This window comes from Talpa europaea (assembly GCF_964194135.1).
Source record: "Talpa europaea genome assembly, chromosome: 10".
In the NCBI taxonomy this organism is placed as follows: Eukaryota; Metazoa; Chordata; class Mammalia; order Eulipotyphla; family Talpidae; genus Talpa; species Talpa europaea.
Genome location: NC_140077.1, coordinates 45,714,739 through 45,737,103, shown reverse-complemented (window position 1 = coordinate 45,737,103; position 22,365 = coordinate 45,714,739). Strand labels below are relative to the sequence as shown.

Genomic DNA, 22,365 nt, shown 5'->3' with positions numbered 1-22,365 from the left:
GATTGGTTGACCCCTCAATACCCAGGCCACTGGTACTTTCGTGCAGACACCGGCTTTTAAGGATTTGCCAATCTACACCACTCTATAAATGAGGGGAGTGCTGGAGGTGGGGTAGGAGAAGGCACCCAAATGGTAGGAAGGTGAGAACTGAGTGTGTCCTTGCTTCTGCTCACGCCTGTTAACAAAACCCAGAGATTGACATATTTCAGGGTCTAGGTGTTGGCCACCATTGTTTTCCTTATTTCCTCTTATGAATCAAGTTTTAGGGCCTCCCTGGCGGCGCAAGGGGTTAAGCACCACACTATGATGCAGTCCCCAGCCTCTGCTGTGCGGGTTCCATTCCCGGCCAGCCATGGAGAGACCCACATGGTGCGGCAGACCTCTCCTGTCTTGCCCGCTGCTCCCTTCAACAGTGTTTTCTGTCAATCTGCCTGTTTTGCTCCCCACTCTCTTTCTGGTGGATTCTGTCACCGCTCCCCCCCCCCCCCAATCTCTGGCCTGTGCCCCAGCTCTTGTATGCATAAACAACAAATCTTTTTTTAAAAAACCAAGTTTAACCCTAAGTTTCAACCCAGAAAAGGCTAAGGCAGACAAGGCGTGCACCTCAGACCTTAGTGGAAACTCGCAGTGTGAAGCAAAATTCCAGCCACGCCGGCGGCGGGGACTTGAGGCTGGTTTAAAAGAAAAGTTGAGCAAGCGGCGGAGCAGCGAGTCAGGCTCCAGGACGGCGTCGGGCGCCGCGCGGGGTGGGGCGCGGCCGCCGGGCCGGGCTTCCTCCCGGCCCCCGCCGCCCCCGCGCGGCACGTGACCCGCCGTGTTGTGGTCCGGCCCGCGTGGGTGGCGGGAGCGGCGCGAGGGCGGGGGCGGGTCACGTGACCGGGTTTAAATCTCCCGCAGCCGGAGCCGCGGGGGCGCCAGAGCCGCGAGTCGGGCGGGAGCAGCGGAGGCGAGGGAGGAGGGCCAGAGAGGCAGTTGGAAGATGGCGGACGAGGCGGCGCTCGCCCTTCAGCCCGGCGGCTCCCCCTCGGCGGCGGCGGCCGAGAGGGAGGCCGCGTCGCCTCCCGCCGGGGAGCCGCTCCGCAAGAGGCCGCGGCGGGACGGCGCCGGCCCCGGGCAGAGCCCGGGCGAGCCCAGCGGGGCGGCCCCCGAGCGGGAGGCGCCGGCGGCGGCCGGGGGGTGCCCGGCCGCGGCGGCGGCGGCGCTGTGGCGGGAGGCGGCGGCGGGCGGGGAGCGGGCGGCGGCGGCGGCGGCCGGAGGAGACAATGGGCCGGGCCTGCAGGGCCGCTCCCGGGAGCCGCCGCCGGCCGACGACTTCGACGACGACGACGAGGAGGAGGAGGAAGAGGCGGCGGCGGCGGTGGCGATCGGGTACCGAGGTGCGCGGGGCGCGGGCGGCCGGGGCGGCGCATCCCCTCGGCCCTCTCCGGGGCCCCTCCCGGGGCGGGCGCGGGCCGGCGGGGGGCGGGGGCGGCCCGGGGCCGGCTCTGCGGCGAGCGGCTCCCCCGGCGGCTGCGGCGGCGCGCCTGGGGCGGCGGGCCCGGCTGCGGGCCCGGCTGCGGGAGCGGCCCGCGGCCCCGCGCCCGCCCTGCGCCCTCTCCCCGGCCGCGGCCCGCGGGGCGCGCTCGCTCTGCGCAGCCGCCGGGCGGGGACGCTCTGGCAGTTGGGTTCCGAGAAGTTTTGCGTTGCAGCATGTTGCTTTTCTTACAAGATCTTTTGCGCCTCACCCCAGCATCCTTAAATCTGCAACTTTCGCTCGCCCTGGGCATCGACCTTTTTGTAAATTGCCTTTGCAAAATGACACCTGTTCAATTTGTGACTTTTGGGGGGGGCGGGGGAGGGCCTTTTTTTTCAACTCGCTTTAAATTACAAATACTGAAGCTGTTTCTAAAGCCATATCCTGCAAAATTTGAAGAGCTTAGCTGTTTGCAAAGACATTATTCGTCTGGTAATAGTGGGCATGGGAGAGTCCACTATCGGACAGAGTGGGTTGCCCCCCCCCCCCAATTGCGTTCTTTCAAGTTTTTTAGGTTGTATACGTGTAGGGGGTGGGAAACCCTGAAAGCACGAATTGACGTCTTTCGGCCTCACTAACATAGATAGCTCAGTTGTATTTGTCACCTAATCCTGAGGGTTATATAGTTTCGATCAGAGGAGTTTGCCCTGAATAGTTGTGCGTTTTATCAATATTCATTTGCGTTAATAAATCCAATCTACAGGCCATTCAGCCACCAAAAAGAGGAAACAAACATGTACATCAGGGGTTGGGTTAATAAAAGGATCATTGATTACAAATAATTTAAAAAGGGAAACGAATAATGCAAAAATATCTTTGTATGTTTAGTATTATATAAGAGAAGCACAAATTACTGTAATTGTATTTACGGACTTTTGGTTAAGCTTATTTGACAAATTTTTGAACTGCATTATTTTTGATAAGTAGATTCAGTGTACTTTTTATGTTTTAACTGAGTAGACTTAATTCTAAATTTTAAAAAATGGAAAGTTTTAAGAGTCTGGGCATAATTCCTAAAAATAAGGATATATTGCTCCTATGAATGGTGCATGGTGACCCTTACACAGGCAATATCAACTTTAAGGGTTTTATTCAATGAAAATCATTGCTACTTACCATTAGAGATCTTCATGCATTTTAGATGCAGATTTTCCAGCAGCCTTAAGTTACTTTTGTTTACTTTTGCAGACAACCTTCTGTTTGGTGATGAAATAATCACCAATGGTTTTCATTCCTGTGAAAGTGATGAAGATGATAGAGCCTCACATGCAAGCTCTAGTGACTGGACCCCAAGGCCACGCATAGGTATGTTTTCAGAGAATGCATGCCTTTTTTGGTATTTTCATTTTGTGTTAACTAAAATATATAATTTTCTTCCCCCTCAAGCTGGTGATGAGGTTTAGATGCTTGCTGAGATTTTTTGTCAGCTCATGTTTTTAGGGAAAGTACAGTGCTTTGTTCTGTTTTTGTTTATAAGCAGCTCTGGCCTATGGAAAGCTAATCCTGGTATTTCTCAGACAACCAGGGCCTTTTCTTCTCACCTGGGATCCTTTTCACTTGTACCCTCTGTGAGGAATACCCTTCTTCCAGTTAAAATATGCTGTCTCACACATATCCCTACATTATTTTTTTAGCACTAAATGAGCTATTTATGTTTTTTTTTTTGGTTTATTTCCTCTTCTAGACAGTAAGTCCCACGGGGACAGTAATTTGTGACTGATTTTATTTGTATACTGTTTTGTCAGTACCTAGAAAAGTGCCCAGCATATAAAGTTTCTGCTTTGTAAATATTTATTAAATATGTGCATGGAATAAAAAGCATTTTAAAGTAGAGAGCACTGATTTTTGTACCACAATTTTAACATAACCATCTCTAATATGATCTTTTCCTTAAGGTGTTCTCTTTAAACATAATGATGACTGTTTCTTCTTCTTAGGTGTAATATTTGCTATATATTTGTTTTTCTCAAATGAGGAAACTGATATAAGAAATTCAGGTTAAAAAATTAGTGCTCAAAGCATCAGCATTGTATGTATCATTTGGGAGATTTGTTAATATCAAACTGAAGATTTTTTTTTTTTTACTTTTTTTATTTTTTCTTTTATTTTTTAAAGATTTATTTATTTTATACAAGAACTGGGGTACAGGTCAGAAGCGTGGAGGGTGAGAGAATTTGCCAGAGCCGGGAGCATAACAGGAAGACCCAGTGAAAACACTGCTGAGGGGAGCAGTGGGCAAGGCAGGAGAGGTCTGCTGCGCCATGTGAGGTTGTCCCTGGCTGGCGGGGAATCGAACTGGGGCTGCAGAGGCTGCGGACAGCTTCGCAGCGCAGCGTTCAACCAACTGCGCCACCAGGGAGGCCCTCAAACTGAAGATTATTATAGAAAGAAAAAAAATTATGTGTAGATCTCCTTTATGTTTTCCTTTTTGTCTTTAATGATGTTCTGGATTTTCAGGACTGATAATAGGTTATGTTAATTTATTTGTCGAATTCTTTTGTATATCTGTTATTACGATGTATTTTCCTGGAATTTACCTATAAAAACTTAATTCTGATAGTCTGACTTTTAAAATACGTACTTGGTATTTCAGAGCTCAAGGGTATGCCCAATTCAATTTGATTTCCCTTACTTCTGTGGGGTTGAGATTTAGCTTTGAAGATGTAAGAAATACCTTATTGCATTTTCTTATTTAGCAAAAAGTCTTCCTAAAGATTGCTAATTTAGAAAATACATGAAATGTTGCATTACTTGCAAGTGGATTTGATCTTAACTCCTCATTTCTTCATATAGGTCCCTATACCTTTGTTCAGCAACATCTCATGATTGGCACAGATCCTCGAACAATTCTGAAGGATTTACTACCAGAAACAATTCCTCCACCTGAATTAGATGATATGACACTGTGGCAGATTGTTATTAATATCCTTTCAGAACCTCCAAAAAGGAAAAAAAGAAAAGATGTTAATACAATTGAAGATGCTGTGAAATTACTGCAAGAATGCAAAAAAATAATAGTTCTAACTGGAGCTGGGGTATGTAACATGTATAATTAACACTAGTAAAAGGGGGTGGTGGCATACTTTTTTTCTTATGTTTTTATTTTTCTGGTGTAGAAGAATTTATCCTTACATAATGTTTATGTTCGGAAACCTCTAAAAAGTGAGTGCAACAGCTATTACTAAATTTGTTCAGTTTTTCTTTTTAAAGATTTATTTATGTATATAGAACTGGGGTACAGGCCAGAGATGTGGGGGGTGAGAGGATTCACCAGAGATAGTGGGGAGCAGAATAGGCAGATTGACTGAAATACACTGCTGAGGGGAGCAGTGGGCAAGTCAGGAGAGGTCTGCTACGCCATGTGGGTAGCTCCCTGGTGGCCGGCCCGAGATCAGACTTATGCTGCAGTAGCTGCGGACAGCCTCACAGGTTGCGTCCCAACCCCCTGCACCACCAGGGAGGCCCTGGTTCAGTTTTTTTAAAAAGTCAAAATCTTAAAAAAATTTATTTGTTTACTGACATAGTGGAGGTAAGGCAAGATTTTTTCAGGTGATTCTGCTTGCATTAAAGTGTCTCAGAATATGATGGAGAAACTGGATCTTTGTTACATCTGTATGGCAAAACCAGTAACCTGACTCATATTCACAAGTAAAGAACTTAGTGTTGGGAGGATAACAGGTTACTAGTTCTCCCTTTTAAATTAAGGTGATATGATTATGGTGGCTTGGCATTTTTCATTTGCCCCAGTTTAAGGTTGCAGTTACCAGCTATGAAAGACTTGCTTATTGTAAGTATTAACAGAATACAGAACATTACATGGTAGTAGTAGCCAGAGCAACTGCTGGAGTGTAATTCAATCCTGTTTTCTGCCATTTTGTGTTAAAGGGAAGGATGTCACATTTTCTTAAATGATGAGCAAAATTATGAGTTGCTCCCAGATATGATTTGTGATTTACACAGGTTTGTCTTACTGAAGTCAATGTGGAATCAATGCTAGTAAAATTATGGAAAAAAAAAAATCATTGCTGAAATCCTTATTTAAAATGTCAAGGTTTAGTTGTAGGAAAAAGGTGTCTAAATCTATTTTTTTTTTTTAAGATTTTTTATTTTTGTGTAGAATAACTGAGGTGTAGGACAAAAGTGGGGGGTGGGGGTGAGAGGATTCACCAGAGACAGAGTGGGGAACAGAACAGGCAGATCCACTGAAATACACTGCTAAGGGGAGCAGCAAGCGAAACAGGAGACCTCTGCTGCACCATGTGGGCTAAGCCCCCTCATGGCACTGTGGTGGGCCATCATGGTGGTAATGTGCTGAGACTCAACCCCTAGACCATCAGGGAGATGCCCCTAAATCATTCTTAAAATTGAAATATTGTACAACAAAATGTTTAAATAGTGAAATTTAGTATTCTTAAGATGGTAGAACCCTAGCAAGATGAAAGATTTCTTTGGAAGTACCCCCTTCTCAATCAGTTTGCAACTGCTTTAATTTATTGGTAAAATAAATGTTAAAAGTTAGCCTGGCTTAAAATTCCTTATCCCGTTATGAATGGAATATGTGGTGAATTTAATTATACCGGTTTGGGAGATGTTTTATTTCTACTTGAAATAGGGCAACATTTCTGTTACCCAAAGGAAGTTTTAAACTAAAAGTCTTCAAATATTCCCTAGTTGTTTGGTACAAAAGCTACAATTATAAAGATAGAGGTAGAAGATTCAATTGTATAAAGTATATCATGCTTATTTCAGGTATCTGTTTCTTGTGGAATACCTGACTTCAGGTCAAGAGATGGTATTTATGCTCGCCTTGCTGTAGACTTCCCAGACCTTCCAGATCCTCAAGCAATGTTTGATATTGAATATTTCAGAAAAGATCCAAGACCATTCTTCAAGTTTGCAAAGGTACTATGAACTCTTTAGTTGTTTCTTTGGCATCCTCTTATCTTGAAAAAGTATTTTATTCACATACAGTCTGAAGCTTACCATGAATTGTCTAGAAAAATTGGTACTGGTAACTGTGGTGTGGAGTAAGATCAGAGAAATAAAAAGTCATTTCAGTCAGAATTCTCTTCTTCCCAGAGGGCTATCATTTAATTTATTTTAGGATTGAGCTTATTTTCAAATAAGACTTTTATATTTTTCAAATTTGCATGTCAGTAATAGCTTTCATATAGTGTAGTCTTTTCAGATGTTAGTAGGCCATATAAAAGTAACATTACTGTTTTAAGTTCTAATATTTTTTGTGGGTTGTAAAATTATAACCATGCTTTGGTATGTTTTTTGGTAGACAGTTTTTAACATGAGTGTGACTGAAAAATTTGTGATGGGGTGGAGAGGATTCTTAGATTGCATTTAGTCAATTTTGTTCTGCTCTAGTCTAGTCTAATCTAGTCTTTCTGGAATTCAGAAGTTACCTAGCCATGGGGCTGTTGAGTACTTGAAATGTGTTGATGTGATCTTTGAGAGACAGAAGAGCTTTGGGAAAACCTATTATTCAAAATGATGTGAAAATGTCATTTTATTTATTACACAATAGAAAATAATGGTTACAGTGGAAATAGTAATACTTTCAATATTGGGGTGTAAATTGTGGCAGTTTTAAACTTTGGTTACTAGGAAATTTTAAGTTATTCATGGCTCACCTTATATTTCTATCAGGCAGCTCTGTTTCAGAGTTAAGTTTGATATTATATTACACTACGACCAGAATCTTTTAGTCATTAGAAAATCTTTTTCCTATAGTTTAGTAAGTTACAAAATTGTTATTGCTAAACTTCACTGTGTTTGAAAGGATTTTTTTTTGTTTCAATGACTTTTATAGTGACTCTAGAAGATCTCTCAATTTTATTGTTTATTTTTTGCGTAGAATTGGGGTGAAGGCCAGAGGTACAAAGTGGTGAGAGGATTCACTAGAGACAGTGGGGAGCAGAACAGGCAGATTTACTGAAATACACTGCTAAGGGGAGTAGCAGGTGAGACAGGAGAAGTCTGCTGTGCCATATGTGGGTTAGCTCCCTGGTTAGGAATTGTACTCACCAAACTCAGGTGGTAGACTTGATAGCACTGATACTTAACCCCAAAGCCACCAGCAGGGAGTCCCAGTACCTGAATTTTAAATAAAGGGATACCTTCAGATACTTTCAAATCATGAGATCTGCTTATATAACTAGCTCTTTGCACTCCGAACCATTTTACGATATTTTGATTTAATTTCTTGTGCCATTTCAAGATAAAACTTCAGGGGAACATGCATGTCTCAAAAAGTTGCGTTGAAATAACCTCAATTCCCCGTAATCACTAATAAATTGCAATGTCCCCTGAGAGGGGCTATCCGAGTGATATGCTAGAATTCCGATATCCCCTGAGAGGGGACAGCGGAGTGCAAAGGGCTAGTATATAGTATTTAAATTGGTGACTGTCTTTGAAGATACACTTTGTTTCAAAAGAATAAATTTAACATGAAGTCATAAAAACCGGAAATATTAGTGAAATACATACATTTTAGAAGAAAGCAAGAATTTCTACACAAATAGTCATTCATTGTATGTAATTACTGAGTAGAAACCTAGATTTCATTTAGCTTGAAAATTCCAAATAATAAAGAGATGTGGTTAAATGGTTACTGATCCATTAGAGCAATTTCTCTATATTGATATTTTTGGCTGGATAATTGTTCTAGGAGCTCCCTCTCCAATCTTGGCCATCACAAATATCTCCAGACATTGCCATTTTGTCTCCTGCAGAATTATTCCCTGTTTGAACATGAGTGTATTATAGTGTGCCAGACTGTGGTACCACTTAGAATTTTTTTACCCAAGAACAATTAAGGCCATTATTGATGTTATGTAGCCATGTTCTGAACCATTATCCTGTATAATAAGGGTTTACATTGATTAGTAGTAGTTCTGGTCATAGTTCTCAGGAGTCTAAAATAATTTCCTGATGCTGATACAAATGAGTGGTTGTATTAAGAGTAAGTGAATGTGGGGCCTCCCCAGTGGCGCAGAGGTTGAGCGCTGGGTTGCGAAGCTGCCCGCAGCCTCTGCAGCGCTGGTTCGATCCCCGGCTGCTCCCCGGCCTCCGGAGGAGGGTCCCACATGGCGTGCAGACCTCTCCTGCCGCCCGCTGCTCCCCTCAGCAGTGTACTTCGGTCCTTCTGCCTGCTCTGCTCCCCGCTTTGGCTCTGGTGAATTCTCTCACCCTCCCGCGCTTCTGACTGTACCCAGTGCTTGTATAAATAAATAAATAAATCTTTTAAAAAAGAGTAAGTGAATGTGAAACTTGAGTTAGATATAGAAAAACTTTTAAAGGCCTGTGTTTTAAAATGTTGCAATGCCATTTTTAAGAAAAGTAGAGGGAGGTATATTAATTGAATTTTTACTAACTTAATTCTAAAAATGTATATTTAATACATTATCACTTTACTGATAATGTGCAAACACACCAGATAATGCAGGCATACAGATGAGGAATCTGAAAGACCAATTCATTACCTAAAAATAAAAACATGCGTGGCCCCCCCCAAAAAAAACCCCAATTCACCTTAACACAGTGTTAAGACATGTGGATTACATTTGTATAAATGTAAGTATATTTTAAGTTTTTGTTATAAAAACATGCTTTTTTTTTTTCCATTGCTTTGGATTTGTAATGTTTCGTACTTAGTATAACAACCTTTCTGTAGATACTTGAATACTTTGTAATGGTTATAAAGTTCAGGTGGTATATACTATAATCCAAAAGTACACATTTTGGCTGTTTCCTGCTTTTATAACAAATACTATTGCCACAGTTATTCTTTTTGGTATTCCTCCACTGTTCTTAGTGTTAATTTTGAAAGTGAAATTGCTAAGGGTTCTATTTTGCCTTACTGCTACCTAGAAAGGTTGAATAAAATCACTCTAGTCAGAGTATATAAAAGGCATGATTTATTATTAACCCCAGACCCTTGCCTACCCCCCCCCACCCCTCAGGGGGATAAAAACTCTTCATTAAAATATTATTTTATATGGAGTGGGAGGTGTATATGATAAAAAAAAATTAAACAGTACAAAACAAATGTTATTTGGCCTCTCCCTTCAATCTGTAAAATACTTCCTTAGGTATCCTTTGGGAGGAAAAAAAAAAGTAAACCTGTTTATAAAATCAGTTTAACAGGTTAAAAAAATTAGCATCCTCTTAATATATAGTGTCTGTTTTTATTAGTGGATTACTACTTTTGACTATTCGCTATGTGTTTACCTTTGAATGACTTGTTTTGTTCTCAGACCTTTTTTTCCATTATGATACTTTTTCTCATTCTAATTTTTGGGAAGATTATTCTTGAAGTGTGTTTATATTAGGTGATTGAAATTCCAGCCCAATATGCCCACAAAGATGTACAAAATGAAATATACTTACTGGACTAGTCTAGTCTTGACTAGTTTGTAATACCTAATAGAAATGGTACATAACCTGAAAGGGGAACTTGAGGTTGAGGAATTAATTGAAAGGCAGTGTGCGTAGTGGTGAAGAAGGCTGTGTTTTGCTTGGTCTCAATTTAGGGTTTGAATGATGACTTTACCTAATGGCTCTTGTGAGTTTTTGGCAAGTTACCTTTTTGCTTTGGTTTTTCCATTTACAGAATGGGAATACGAATACATAAATATACATAAGTATGCACATACATACATATAGGTGTATGTCTACGGTAGAAGTGTTCCTTTATGCCTGGTGCAGTGAAGCTCATTCAGTGGCAACTGAGAGCTTGACTAATTGAAATTCTTAGGTTAGTACAGAGGTTGCAAACTAGACCCTCAGTTCCAGATGTGACCTGTTTTTGTCCAGCTGGTGAGCTAAGAATTAATTTTGAAATGGGGGAGAAATCAAAATAATAATATATTATGGCATATGAATATCATAGGTAATTCTAATGTTATTGACCATAAATAAAATGTTAGTGGAATGCAGCCATATTTATTCACTTGCATGTTTTTTTTGACCACTTTTTGTACTGCAATGGCTGATTGGAGTGTTTGTTATAGAGACCATTAACAGAAATTGTATGGCCCAGCTCTGAATGTATATTATCTGGTGTCCTCGTATGGAGAAAATTTGCTAAATCTTGAGTTCCTCAAAGAACCAGACTTAAGAAAAAAAAGTTAAAATTGTCTAGTGGCAAACTGATTTATAAGTATTGATTTGGTAAGATACTGAGTAGTCTATCATAAGTGGTTTTATGGGAAACAAGGAATTATGAGGATTTTCTTTACTCCACTGATTAGTTTCACTTCCGTCAGCGTGAAGAATTTAGGTTCTAATTTCTTAAACATCTCTACTTCCTCCCTCTGCCGAAAGAGGTGGATATTAGCAAATAGTGGTATCTTAAACTTTGATGAGTCATTTTAGTTTTGAGAAGTGCAGTGAACACCCCTGTCTTTGACTAAATGTTAGTCACATTTCTAGAAATGGATAAGAAAGCAGAGTGCTTCTGTAAAGCCATTGAAAACTCACTACGGCAAATAGTTGTATTCTTGCTCATGGAGCCTGCTCAGGAGGTATTAATTCATGCCTGTTTTAATTGACATCTTTTTGTCACTTTGCCTACTACTGTGGATCCTCTTACTCTGTTTTCTAGCCAATTCTAATATTTGTTAATACTTTTTAACTGCTGTATCCAGAGGAAACTTTAATTTGTAGCCTGTGGCCATTTCTGGATTGGTTGTATGTTTTTAGACACAATGTATGGAAGCGGAATGTCTTTTTAATATTTCAAGCCTTTGGTCTTAGCTCTGCTCCCATTCTAATCTTTAAGGATTCCTATAGCAATAAACAAAGGTCGCATAATAGGACTTTAGGATGTTCAGATTTGAAATGGCATTTCTTAGAACAGGGTTAACATGCCATAGTTCCAAAATGAAATAATTTGTACTTGACCTGAAAATTGTATTCCCAACCATTTAGCTTTAGCAAACCTTTCATGTTAAGAGCCTGCCTTAGGAGTAGTTTTTGTATTAAGATAGTCCTTCCAGAGTAGTTTTTCCCTCCAGTAATTCAGATTATGTATCTTAGTTTAACACTGTGTTAAAATGTAAAGATTTCATACATGGTTCACTGAATAGTCAAAAGAAGGTAAGACAAATCACTTAGGTTCTAACATAAAATATAAAATCAAGCAAAAAGATCCCTTCTTACATTATCTGTAACCATGGGAACTTTTTAAAGTCTAAACTACCCTGACATGTTATGGGTTGGATATGAAGGGAAACTGCAGCATAGAACTGAATCTGGTGTGTCCCATGGGATTTTGGGCTTTCACCCTCTTTTTAAGGCATGGGGATGATAAGACACACACACACCCCAGAAGGTGAGGTCCTGGTAGTCTTGCTCAAGGAGCCTGCTCTGGAGACAGCAATTCATGCGTGTTTTAAATGACATGCTTTTGTCACTTTCCCTACTACTGTAGATCCTCTTATTCTGTTGGTCTAGCCAGTTCTAGTAGTTGTTAATACTTTAACTGCTATATCCAGAGGAACCTTTAAATAAGATACTATGATGCTTAGTCCTCTGAATGTAAGTACACTGAACACAGCATCCACAAAGAAAACAATGGTTGTGCAGCCAACACAACCCAGTGGTCCAAAACATCATGGCCTTCAGTTTTCTGTAGATAGTAGCTTTAATAAGGTTTTCTTGTTCTTTCTATATGCATTACCTGTTTCTTAAATTGCAAATTTGTCCCTGGAATTCATCTCAATTAGAATAAGGCAAAATCTGGATTTTTGCGTAACATTTTAAATATGTGGACATATATGATAGTTGTTATAATGAGATCTGCATCATTTTTACTTAACTTGCTTGCTTAATATCCTAAGCTGTTTTGTATGGTAGGTTTTTAAAACTGGAAATATTAAATAGGTTTTAAAGTAAAATCACTTATAATCTTAAACTTTTTGTATAATATCAAAGTGAAAGTTTCCCCACTTTTATTTATAGCTTGTTTTTACCCTTCCTGATTTAATATTTATATGAACATATCTATATACATGTGCATATAATTTCCTTTTTTTTGATGACAAAAACATCAAAAGCAAAACTACACACCAGTGACTAGCTTGCTTTTTTTCTTGTATATCATGGACCATCTTCCAGGGTATAGTGCATCTAGAACCTCCCTCATTGATTTCAGTGGCTGCGTAGTCTATCAGGGATGTAATAGATTTCTACAACCAATTCCTTATTGATGGACATGTGGTTGTATGTAGCTTTTTGCTAGCATTGAAATAAGTTAGAGGCTGTAAGGAATGGTAAGGAAGTAGGTAGCAGTACTACTTTAAGAAGGTAGAGAAGAAACTTCCTTTGCCATAGTCACTTACTAATGAAATTTAACAAAAACACTGTCAAAAGTTTGAGAGGACCAAAATTGATACTTTTTCTCTGATCTTTTTGCCATGTGTATATCTGAATTCTTTGTTTTTAAAGAAGAAACAACATTGAAGCATTATTTGGGGGGAAAAAACACACACACAAAATCCAGCAACTCAGCATTCATGAGCAACTCTATACTATACCAACCAGTATGTGCCTGTGCAGTGGAAGGAAAACAATTTTGGTAAGGAATTAAAACTTAAGCTTTAAAAAGTCACCATACCTTTATTTTTAATTTTAGTTTAAACTTCCCCATTTTTCCTTTAAAAAAAAAAAAAGAATTTGCAGCCAAAAATTAGATCTTGAGGTGTGTATTTCTTCTGACTTTTATTAAAATATTAAACATTTATTAGAGATATTTTGGGTTGACTATCCTTTTCAAGGGGCCAAGTTCACTAATTGCTGAGTTTTATACATGTTACAGCAGCAGTCATTTTGTAGGTGTGTGTTGCATCCATCTAGATGCTTTGAGGTGCTCGTGTATTTTTTTTTTAATTATGTATGCATAGGGACTTATCAGTGGTATTTTTTTGTTGTTGTTGTTAAGTTAAACATATGGCATCTGCTGCACTTATTTGATCTTTTTTTCTTATCATTTGTATCATGTAGGAAATATACCCTGGGCAGTTCCAACCATCTCTCTGTCACAAATTTATTGCATTGTCCGACAAGGAAGGAAAATTACTTCGCAACTATACTCAAAACATAGATACACTGGAACAGGTTGCAGGAATCCAAAGGATTATTCAATGTCACGGTTAGTAAACTTCAAGATTGCATTCTATTTATTTTATAGGAAAAACTGTAATTAGAAATACTATTATGCAGAAATAGAGAATTAAGCCTTTGGATCTTAAAATATGATTAGCTATAGAATTAAGAAAAATAGAATACAAAAAATGAAAGCAGAAATATAGCATGCCACTTAATTGTGTAAAACATTAAATATTGTGCTATTGGATTACAAAAGAGAGCAGTGCATTCTACAAAAGTAGTGTTAGATATATATGAAAAAACATGACATCTTTAGTTTGTTAAACTGGGTAATTCAGATATACAAGATGTAAAAATTTTGAAAACTTGCCATCTAAACTAACATTTTCTTATGTATCTAAACTGTAAAGCTCAACTGTTAAGGTAATACAGTTGTAATCATCCAACTCTCCAGAATTTTAGTCATGGAGGAGTTGGTTTATTTTATTGAAAAGAGTAACTTTATCATTGTCAGTATATCAACATCTCTGAGGATTGGATTCTCTCCTAAATTATTTACTGAGAAGTTTATTGAAATTATAAAATTTCTTAACTTTTCTGGTGTCAGATTTTGTAGTCTTTGTGTGTAATGTTAAAGAAATAGAAATGTTTCTTTACTGAAGAATATATATACTTGGCTGTTTTTAGGTTCCTTTGCAACAGCATCTTGCCTGATTTGTAAATACAAAGTTGACTGTGAAGCTGTACGAGGAGATATTTTTAATCAGGTGATTTATCATTCATACTTTACGAGTAAGGCATTTCTTTGATATGTTCTTTGCCCCCAAATCCTGTTTTTTCCCGACAGTATGTGGTGTAGGAAGATCAAGAAAGAATGTTATTATTGAGAATTCAGGTGAAATACAAAAGAACCTTTCAATACCTTAAGTCAAAAACATTGCTCCATAATGTCTCTAAAATGATGAAATTAACTTAATTAGCTAAGCCTTAAAAAAATCTAGGTTATAACAAAGTGTTACTTTGTTAGTTTTTCTCCTTTTCCTTTTTGAAGTTGTCAGAATCTAATCTTAAGTTATTTGAGCTAATGCTTGAAATCATTTTAAAAAGTATTGTGAAAGGTAATTCTCACTGTCTAAAAAATGTAGGAACATATCAGAGGATAACCATCCAGAAATAGATTCTATTGCTTAGTTGCATATATAATCCTATGTAATTATGAAAGATGGATGCTTATATTGAGAGAATCATTTCTTAAAGATTTTGTAAGAGTGAGGTAGGTGTATATATTTGTACACACACATACATGTACTGGTTTTACCTGCTAATGTACAAGACTCTTGGATTATCAGATGTAGGTCTACAGATTATAATAGTACAAAAAGGATAAACTCAATTTTTCCTGTTAGGTATCCACAGCTTTTCTATTTTCTTTGATAATTTTGAAATGCATTTTAGGAAGTGTGGAAATGTTAACTGTTTCTAACTGAGTTTTCCCTTCTCTTACTCACCTCAACTAAAATCTGGAACATTCAGGTGGTTCCTCGATGTCCTAGGTGCCCAGCTGATGAACCACTTGCTATCATGAAGCCAGAGATTGTCTTTTTTGGTGAAAATTTACCAGAACAGTTTCATAGAGCCATGAAGTATGACAAAGATGAAGTTGATCTCCTCATTGTTATTGGGTCTTCCCTGAAAGTAAGACCAGTAGCACTAATTCCAAGTAAGTTGGTGATAATTCTTAGAGAACATTTCTGTCTATATTGCCATGGGTTGTAGGTCTGTTTATAATAGACCTCAGTTTCTAGTTAAAGAGTGGCAAAGAATCATGAGTTTATTTTTTAGGTTGCATTCTTGTTCATGGTTAATTTGACATTTTGATCAGGGGAGAGGGTTGTCAAAATAAAGATAATATCAAATTCTAATGTATATGAAAAATTTAAAAGGAAACAGTTCAACTAAAACTTTTTAGTGGAATTTTAATGTTCAAAAGTTAGCTTCAACTAATTCACATATACTTATAAATAAAACAGCCCTTAATCCATGTATTTTTAGTCTTAATTTGATTAGTTATTGATCTTCCCAATTTAGCAGATTTCAGTATAGTATATTTAAATATTTAGTGTAATGTTCTCATCTAACAGAGAACTTGGCAGGTTAAAAAATGGTTTGTTCTTGAAAGGAATAAAAATTTTATGTCTTCTCATAATCATTGTATATGGATCTGCTTTACTCATAAGGGTATCTTGTATGTATTAAAATGCTCAAATAGAATTTAAAATCCCTATTCTCAGGAATATGTCTTTAACAAGTGCTCATATATACTACCTTTTTTTCTTTCTCTAGTGAGGCAGCAAGGTTGAGGAAGTTCGAAGGAGTAAATCATTACCACTAGAGTGCCCTAAAAAGTGAGGGAAGAGAAGAGAGGAGAGCATATCAAATCCTTAACCAGCATTACAGTAGACCCTTGTACCCACAGCAATCAAATTAGGCAGCCAGAATAAGGTTAGAAGAAACATCAAATGCTCCAATTTCTATTCACTAGCTCACACATGGTGCCTTTTAGGCAGTTCAACTAAATTTTCTCTAAAAAGTGAAATTCTATTATAGTACAATTTATAATGAAACAATTCAATGTATAAACTCCTTTTTGAGTTATTTTGTGTTGAAAGCTAACAGGAATTTTTAAAAGCTTTCTGGGAGGTTGTATATCAGTGATAGGCAAAGCAATTTTTTAAATATATAAAACAGGTATGCAGTCGTAGACTTGTGTCACTGTATATATCAGGAGCTATTTCAGTAGAATGACTGCCAACAGTTAACTGTGCACTTGACATGTTAACTTAATTTTCACCACAGCCTTGTGGAAAAGTACTGTTATTATCCCACAGGTAAGGAAATAGAGGTACAGAGTGGAAGTCTTAGAGGATTGGTCGGAAGTAACCAGGTGTGACAGGAGCAGAATCTGAAAGATGTCTGACTGCTTATCTTGTTTACATGATAATATGGTGAAATGTAATGGTTTGGTTAAGTATTAGTGGCATGTTTCTTCTTTGGTTTTGGAAGCATGTTAGATAATTGCATAGTACATTTTTTTGTTGAGGCTCTGTTAGGTTATCTCTTTCCCCCTTTTCTGACTCTTTCTATTGTTTTTAGGTTCCATACCCCATGAAGTGCCTCAGATATTAATTAATAGGGAACCTTTGCCTCATCTGCATTTTGATGTAGAGCTTCTTGGAGACTGTGATGTCATAATTAATGAATTGTGTCATCGGTTAGGTGGTGAATATGCCAAACTTTGCTGCAATCCTATTAAACTTTCAGAAATTACTGAAAAGCCTCCACGAACACAAAAGGAGTTGGCTCATTTGTCAGAGTTGCCACCCACACCTCTTAATATTTCCGAAGACTCAAGTTCACCAGAAAGAACTTCACCACCAGATTCTTCAGTGATTGTCACATTTTTAGACCAAACAGCAAAAAGTAATGTTGGTGATTCAGATGTGTCTGAATCAAAAGATTGTATGGAAGGAAAATCACAGGAAGTACAGATTTCTAGGAGCACTGAAAATGTTAGTGAACAGTTTGAAAGTCCAGATGTGAAGAATGTTGACTCCAATACTGGGGAGAAAAATGAAAGAACTGTTGCTGAAACAGTGAGAAAATGCTGGCCTGCCAGACTTGCAAAGGAGCAGATTAGTAAACGGCTTGATGGTAAGAGAGGCTGTTGAACTATTTTTACAAGCGTAATTGTAACAAAATATTTGTAACAAATTAGCAGATTTTGGCAAGTTAACTAATAGGGTAATGATGTGCAGCTATATGTAACAGTTGATTCTGTCTAGGGATACTGTTACAAAGTTTAGGTTTTAAGCTACAGAAACAGTGGTATGTTACATCATCTGCGGAAGAAAATGTTTCTAAGTCTGCTATAGTTACTGAATTTCTTTAGAGAATGACAAAGGTAAGCATTAAAGAGGAGGAAATGGGGTATTAAGTTCTGCCATTTGTAGCAAGAGCTTTAGCTGTTAGAAATTACTCAGCTTTGGGTGCTTACTGTTGTCAATCGCTTTACCTAACTTACCTGATACTAATCTGATGAGGGTAAAACTATTATCACTAATCCTCTGCTACAGTAGGAAAACATGAGGACCACAGAGGTTAAGTACTCCATTCACAGTAACAAAAAGGATGCAGAAGAGCCACTTTGGATTTAAGTCTGTCCTTGGAACCTGTCCTCTTAATCACTATAATGCTCTGTTGTCTCAGATCTAGAAAACATGCAGTTCTTCTTTCTCAATGTCAAGAATGCATCCGCCCTATTTTGAGACATGGGCAGTTGTAACCAATTAATATTAAGATGAGTTAAGTGATTTCTTACTTGGAAGTTCATAAATTGAACCAAGTAGTACATATTTTACGCTTAATGTTCTAAGAGTTGTCAACGGCAATTTTAAGCAAAACAAGGTATATAATTAAAAACCTATTTTATCATAGGATAATTGATAACTCAAGCTCCTACAGTTAACATCACCAAACACATCTAATCGTTAACAATAATTTGTATTCAGTCATTCATTTTGCAACCCATTTACTTCCAGTTCAGGACTGAGGTTTGCTGAAGCTTATCCCAGCAGCTCAGGGTATAAGACACATCCACCTTGGAGAAGACACCCTTCCATCATATGATACACACACCCATACACCCTTCAGTCAGACTAACACAATCTAGATACACCAGTTAACCTAAGTATGCATATCTCTGGGATGTGGGAGTAAACTGAGTACCTAGAAAAAACTCATGCAGACATGGGGAGATTGTGCAAAACTCAGACTGTAGGGTCCTTGTTCAAACTCAGTTTTCCCCCTCATTGAAAATCTATATATGGTGGAAAATGCTAAATTAATATAAGTAAAAAAATCACAAGAGTCCCATTCCATTTACCATACATGGTATAAACTGATGAATTTTAGACAAAAGTATTTGTGTTCTGCTCATTTACTGTAAATTATTTAGTTCAATTGATGAGGCATTTAACTTTTTCCCACAACAGATATTATAGAAGATATAACCAATCTACTGGTAGGTGGGTGTGTGTGTGCGCGCGCATGCATGTGTGTAACTATGAAATTAGGTGATAAAAACCCAAAAGAGTAAATGCTGTTTGGAGATTAGGTTTATGGAAGGTTTTCCCAAAAAGCTAGCTCTGACTTCAGCCTTGAGCAGTAACTAGAATTAAAAGTGAGGGAAGTTTTCCCAGGGAAACTAGAAAAAAAGCATACATACAATAAGGCTTGCTTGAAAATGTGGCAAAAGGTAGGAGGAGAAAATTGTTTAGTCAGGTAATATAAATATCTTTACTATATATTATCAGCTCGTGCACTGGAGTGAATACTTCTGCATTGGGGTGTGACACATGGCATAAACATATCAAACACTGCCTCAGGAACCAAAGCTTGAACCCAAAGTCATCTGTTTGGCATTATTCTTTGATTCTACCTATTTAGGAGTCCTTATAAGGTATAGACTTTGCAAATATAGACCCTGAGTTGTCTCAGATCTCTTGGGCAAGGTTAGTTCAGTTTTTTAAACCTGTAAGATGGAAATAAAATAGCATATACTTCATAGTATTGTGAGAATTTAAATGAAGAATGTGAAATTGTAATTGTTAAAACCAAAATAAATGTCACTTTTTTGCCCCTAATTTTGAAAAAGAAGCAAGTTGGAACATGTATGAGGTAAACTTACAATCTCTCTTGATTGCCAATAGGAAGCAATAATAGGCTTATGTAAGATACCAGGTACTTGTCAAATAGATCGTTCAGTAGTGGGGCGGGGTGAGGGGGAACAAAAAAAAAAACTTTTTGGGAAGCATGGGTGGAAACCAGAATGAAAAGTGCAGACAGCAGTGTGCTAGGACCCCTTAAAAAGATTCAGTGGGTATGATTTAAAGGAAGATAGCCCCATTAAGAAGTACCAGATGGACAGGTAAAAAAAAATCCAGATGGGATTTTTTGTTAGCAACTGGAGTATTTGTCTTCCTGTTCTGGTCATGCAAAATTTAATACTAACAGTGTCTTAGGAAATTGAAGAATACTCAAGGAAATAAGTGGTTTTCACATTGCAATTTGTGATCTAGTAATGGACTGAATTTTTTTTGGGGGGGTGGGGGAGGGCATAGAAGAACTGGGAGGTATAGGCCAGAGGTGCTGAGGTGGTGGGTGGTGAGAGGAATCATCAGAGACAGAGTGGGGAACAGAACAAGTGGATTTACTGAAATACACTGCTGAGGAGAGCAGCGGGCGAGACATATCTGCTACACCCAGGCTGGGGATGGTACTTAGGCTGTAGCAGTGATATTGCTGATACTTAACCCCTAAGCCACCAGGGAGGACCCTGGACTGAAATTTTTGTGTAGTTTAGATCAGAGTTGTCACACATTAGGTTGTTAGAGTGAGCAACTGGATCATGCATGGTACCATATATAAAACTTGAAAGTTAATTTTGAAAAAGAAACTTAGATGTGCTTGGTAGATGGTATGTCACTCTGGATCAACTATGTAGTAGTCAGATTTTTTAATCCATCTGGGATTTGGCACAGTAAATATGTATAAAAACAGATGGGGTTACTTGTTCGTGTGAATTTAAAGATTAAGAATCTTAAAATGTGCCGTGTAAGTAAAAACTAAACTAAATTTGACCAAACTACAACTTTTAAGAACTTTGTTAGCATTTATAGATTTAAATTGATGCTCTCAGCAGAACTTAGAGGTGCCTTGACCTGGGGCTCATAACTTATGGGAGAGAAAGGTTAACTCGAATTTGAAAAGAAAGATTAAAGTTCAGTGTTGCTTCTACAAAACATACAGCTTTAGTAAGTGGGTGGTGAGGTCTGTGAAACTAAATTTCTAACTCCAGGTGATGCCAGTATCTAGATGCTACACTTTGAATAGGTTAACCTCCTGTGTTTTGAGACGTTACTTTCAATGAACATGAATTAAGCATCTAATGTAGACTGGGCTGCATACTTGCATCTCATCAACTCTGTTCAAAGGAGTCAGTTAACTGTTTCTGGAAAAAAGGTAACTATGATAATACCTCATCAGGTTCTTGTAAGAATTACTTCAGTTTCAAGATCAGGAAATTGAGACATAGATAAGCAGCCAAATTAACAAAGCTTAACCCTTTGCACTCCGCTGTCCCCCTCTCAGGGGACATCGGAATTCTAGCATATTACTCGGATGTCCCCTCTCAAGAGACATTGCAATTTATTAGTGATTACGGGGAATTGAGGTTATTTCAACGCAACTTTTTGAGACATGCATGTTTCCCTGAAGTTTTATCTTGAAATGGCACAAGAAATTAAATCAAAATATCGTAAAATGGTTCAGAGTGCAAAGGGTTAATGAATGGCAAAACTAAGATTTGTACCCAGAACCAAGAGTCTGTAGCTTATTTTTGAGAACTACTACAGTAAACACCATGAGTGGCGGTACTCTATAAGATAAAACTGAATTATGTCTTTATTACTGTATTTCAGGTAATCAGTATCTGTTTTTACCACCAAATCGTTACATTTTCCATGGTGCTGAGGTATATTCAGACTCTGAAGATGACGTCTTATCCTCTAGTTCTTGTGGCAGTAACAGTGACAGTGGAACATGCCAGAGTCCAAGTTTAGAAGAACCCATGGAGGATGAAAGTGAGACTGAAGAATTTTACAATGGTTTGGAAGATGATGCTGATGTTAATGAGAGAGCTGGAGGAACTGGATATGGAGCTGATGGAGGTGATCAAGAGGCAGTCAATGAAGCTATATCCATGAAACAGGAACCAACAGACGTTAACTACCCATCAAACAAATCATAATGTAATTGTCCAGGTACAGGAATTTTCCCACCAGCATTAGGACCTTTAGCATGTCAAAATGAATGTTTACTTGTGAACTCAATAGAGGGAGGAAATCAGAAAGGTGTAATATTTATAGACTGGTGAACTTAGATTGTTTTCATGGGTAATTTTTAACTTACTTATTCTGTACTTGTACACGCAACACTAACTTTTTTAAAGAAAGGTACTAAGTATCTTTAATCAGCTGTTGGTCAAGACTTTCAAAAGTTCATTTGTATAATACATTCATATGTATATATAATTTTGCCTAGTGAGTTTCACCATTTTAAAGTTTTCAAAAAGCCATTGGAATGTTAAATTAATGTAAAGGGAACAGCTTATCTAGACCAAAGAATGGTATTTGTCACACTTTTCTTTGTAACATTGAATGGTTTGAAATCCTCCAATCTCTGTTCTGCTAAACTTCTGATTATTTAGCACAATTACCTACTTTTAAGCACTGGCATTTTCCAAAACTTGTGGCAGCTAACTTTTTAAAAATCTCATGACATGCTATGTGTGTAGAAGGAAGTCAACAGTAGGAAGAAGGGAGAGCACTCAGTTGTCTTTGCTTTTTAAAGTAAGACTTGGTGCTAAGAGTTTCAGGAATATTGTATTGTTCAATGAAGATGGCTTTTGTACATCCCGTGGACATGCAGTAATGTCTATATTGGCTCATAAAACTAACCTGAAAAACAAATGCTTTGGAAATGTTTTAATTGCTTTAGAAACAATAGTGCCTGCCTGGGTACCCTTAGTTTTGAGAATATTTGCCATTGTCGTTTAAATACCTATCACTGTGGTAGAGCGTGCATCGATTCTTTCCCACCCACACGTTTAAACT

The 22,365-nt window shown here is 38.3% G+C and overlaps 1 protein-coding gene across 4 annotated transcripts; it reads left to right on the top strand.

Annotated features, from left to right (window-relative positions):
- Positions 1-979: 979 nt before the first annotated feature.
- Positions 980-21,500, top strand: SIRT1 (sirtuin 1; the record flags this gene model as incomplete). 4 transcript variants are annotated; one of them, XM_084244432.1, is made up of 9 exons in its annotated part: positions 980-1,376; positions 2,702-2,818; positions 4,307-4,548; positions 6,263-6,415; positions 13,529-13,676; positions 14,321-14,400; positions 15,167-15,353; positions 16,787-17,344; positions 21,172-21,500. In XM_084244432.1, 9 exons carry the CDS (start codon positions 980-982, stop codon positions 21,498-21,500), a joined length of 2,211 nt encoding a protein of 736 aa, XP_084100558.1. The 4 variants fall into 4 exon arrangements, with proteins under 4 accessions (XP_084100558.1, XP_084100557.1, XP_084100559.1 ...); XM_084244431.1 differs by having other exon boundaries at positions 980-1,416; positions 2,673-2,818; XM_084244433.1 differs by lacking the exon at positions 2,702-2,818.
- Between the last annotated feature and the right edge of the window lie 865 nt (positions 21,501-22,365).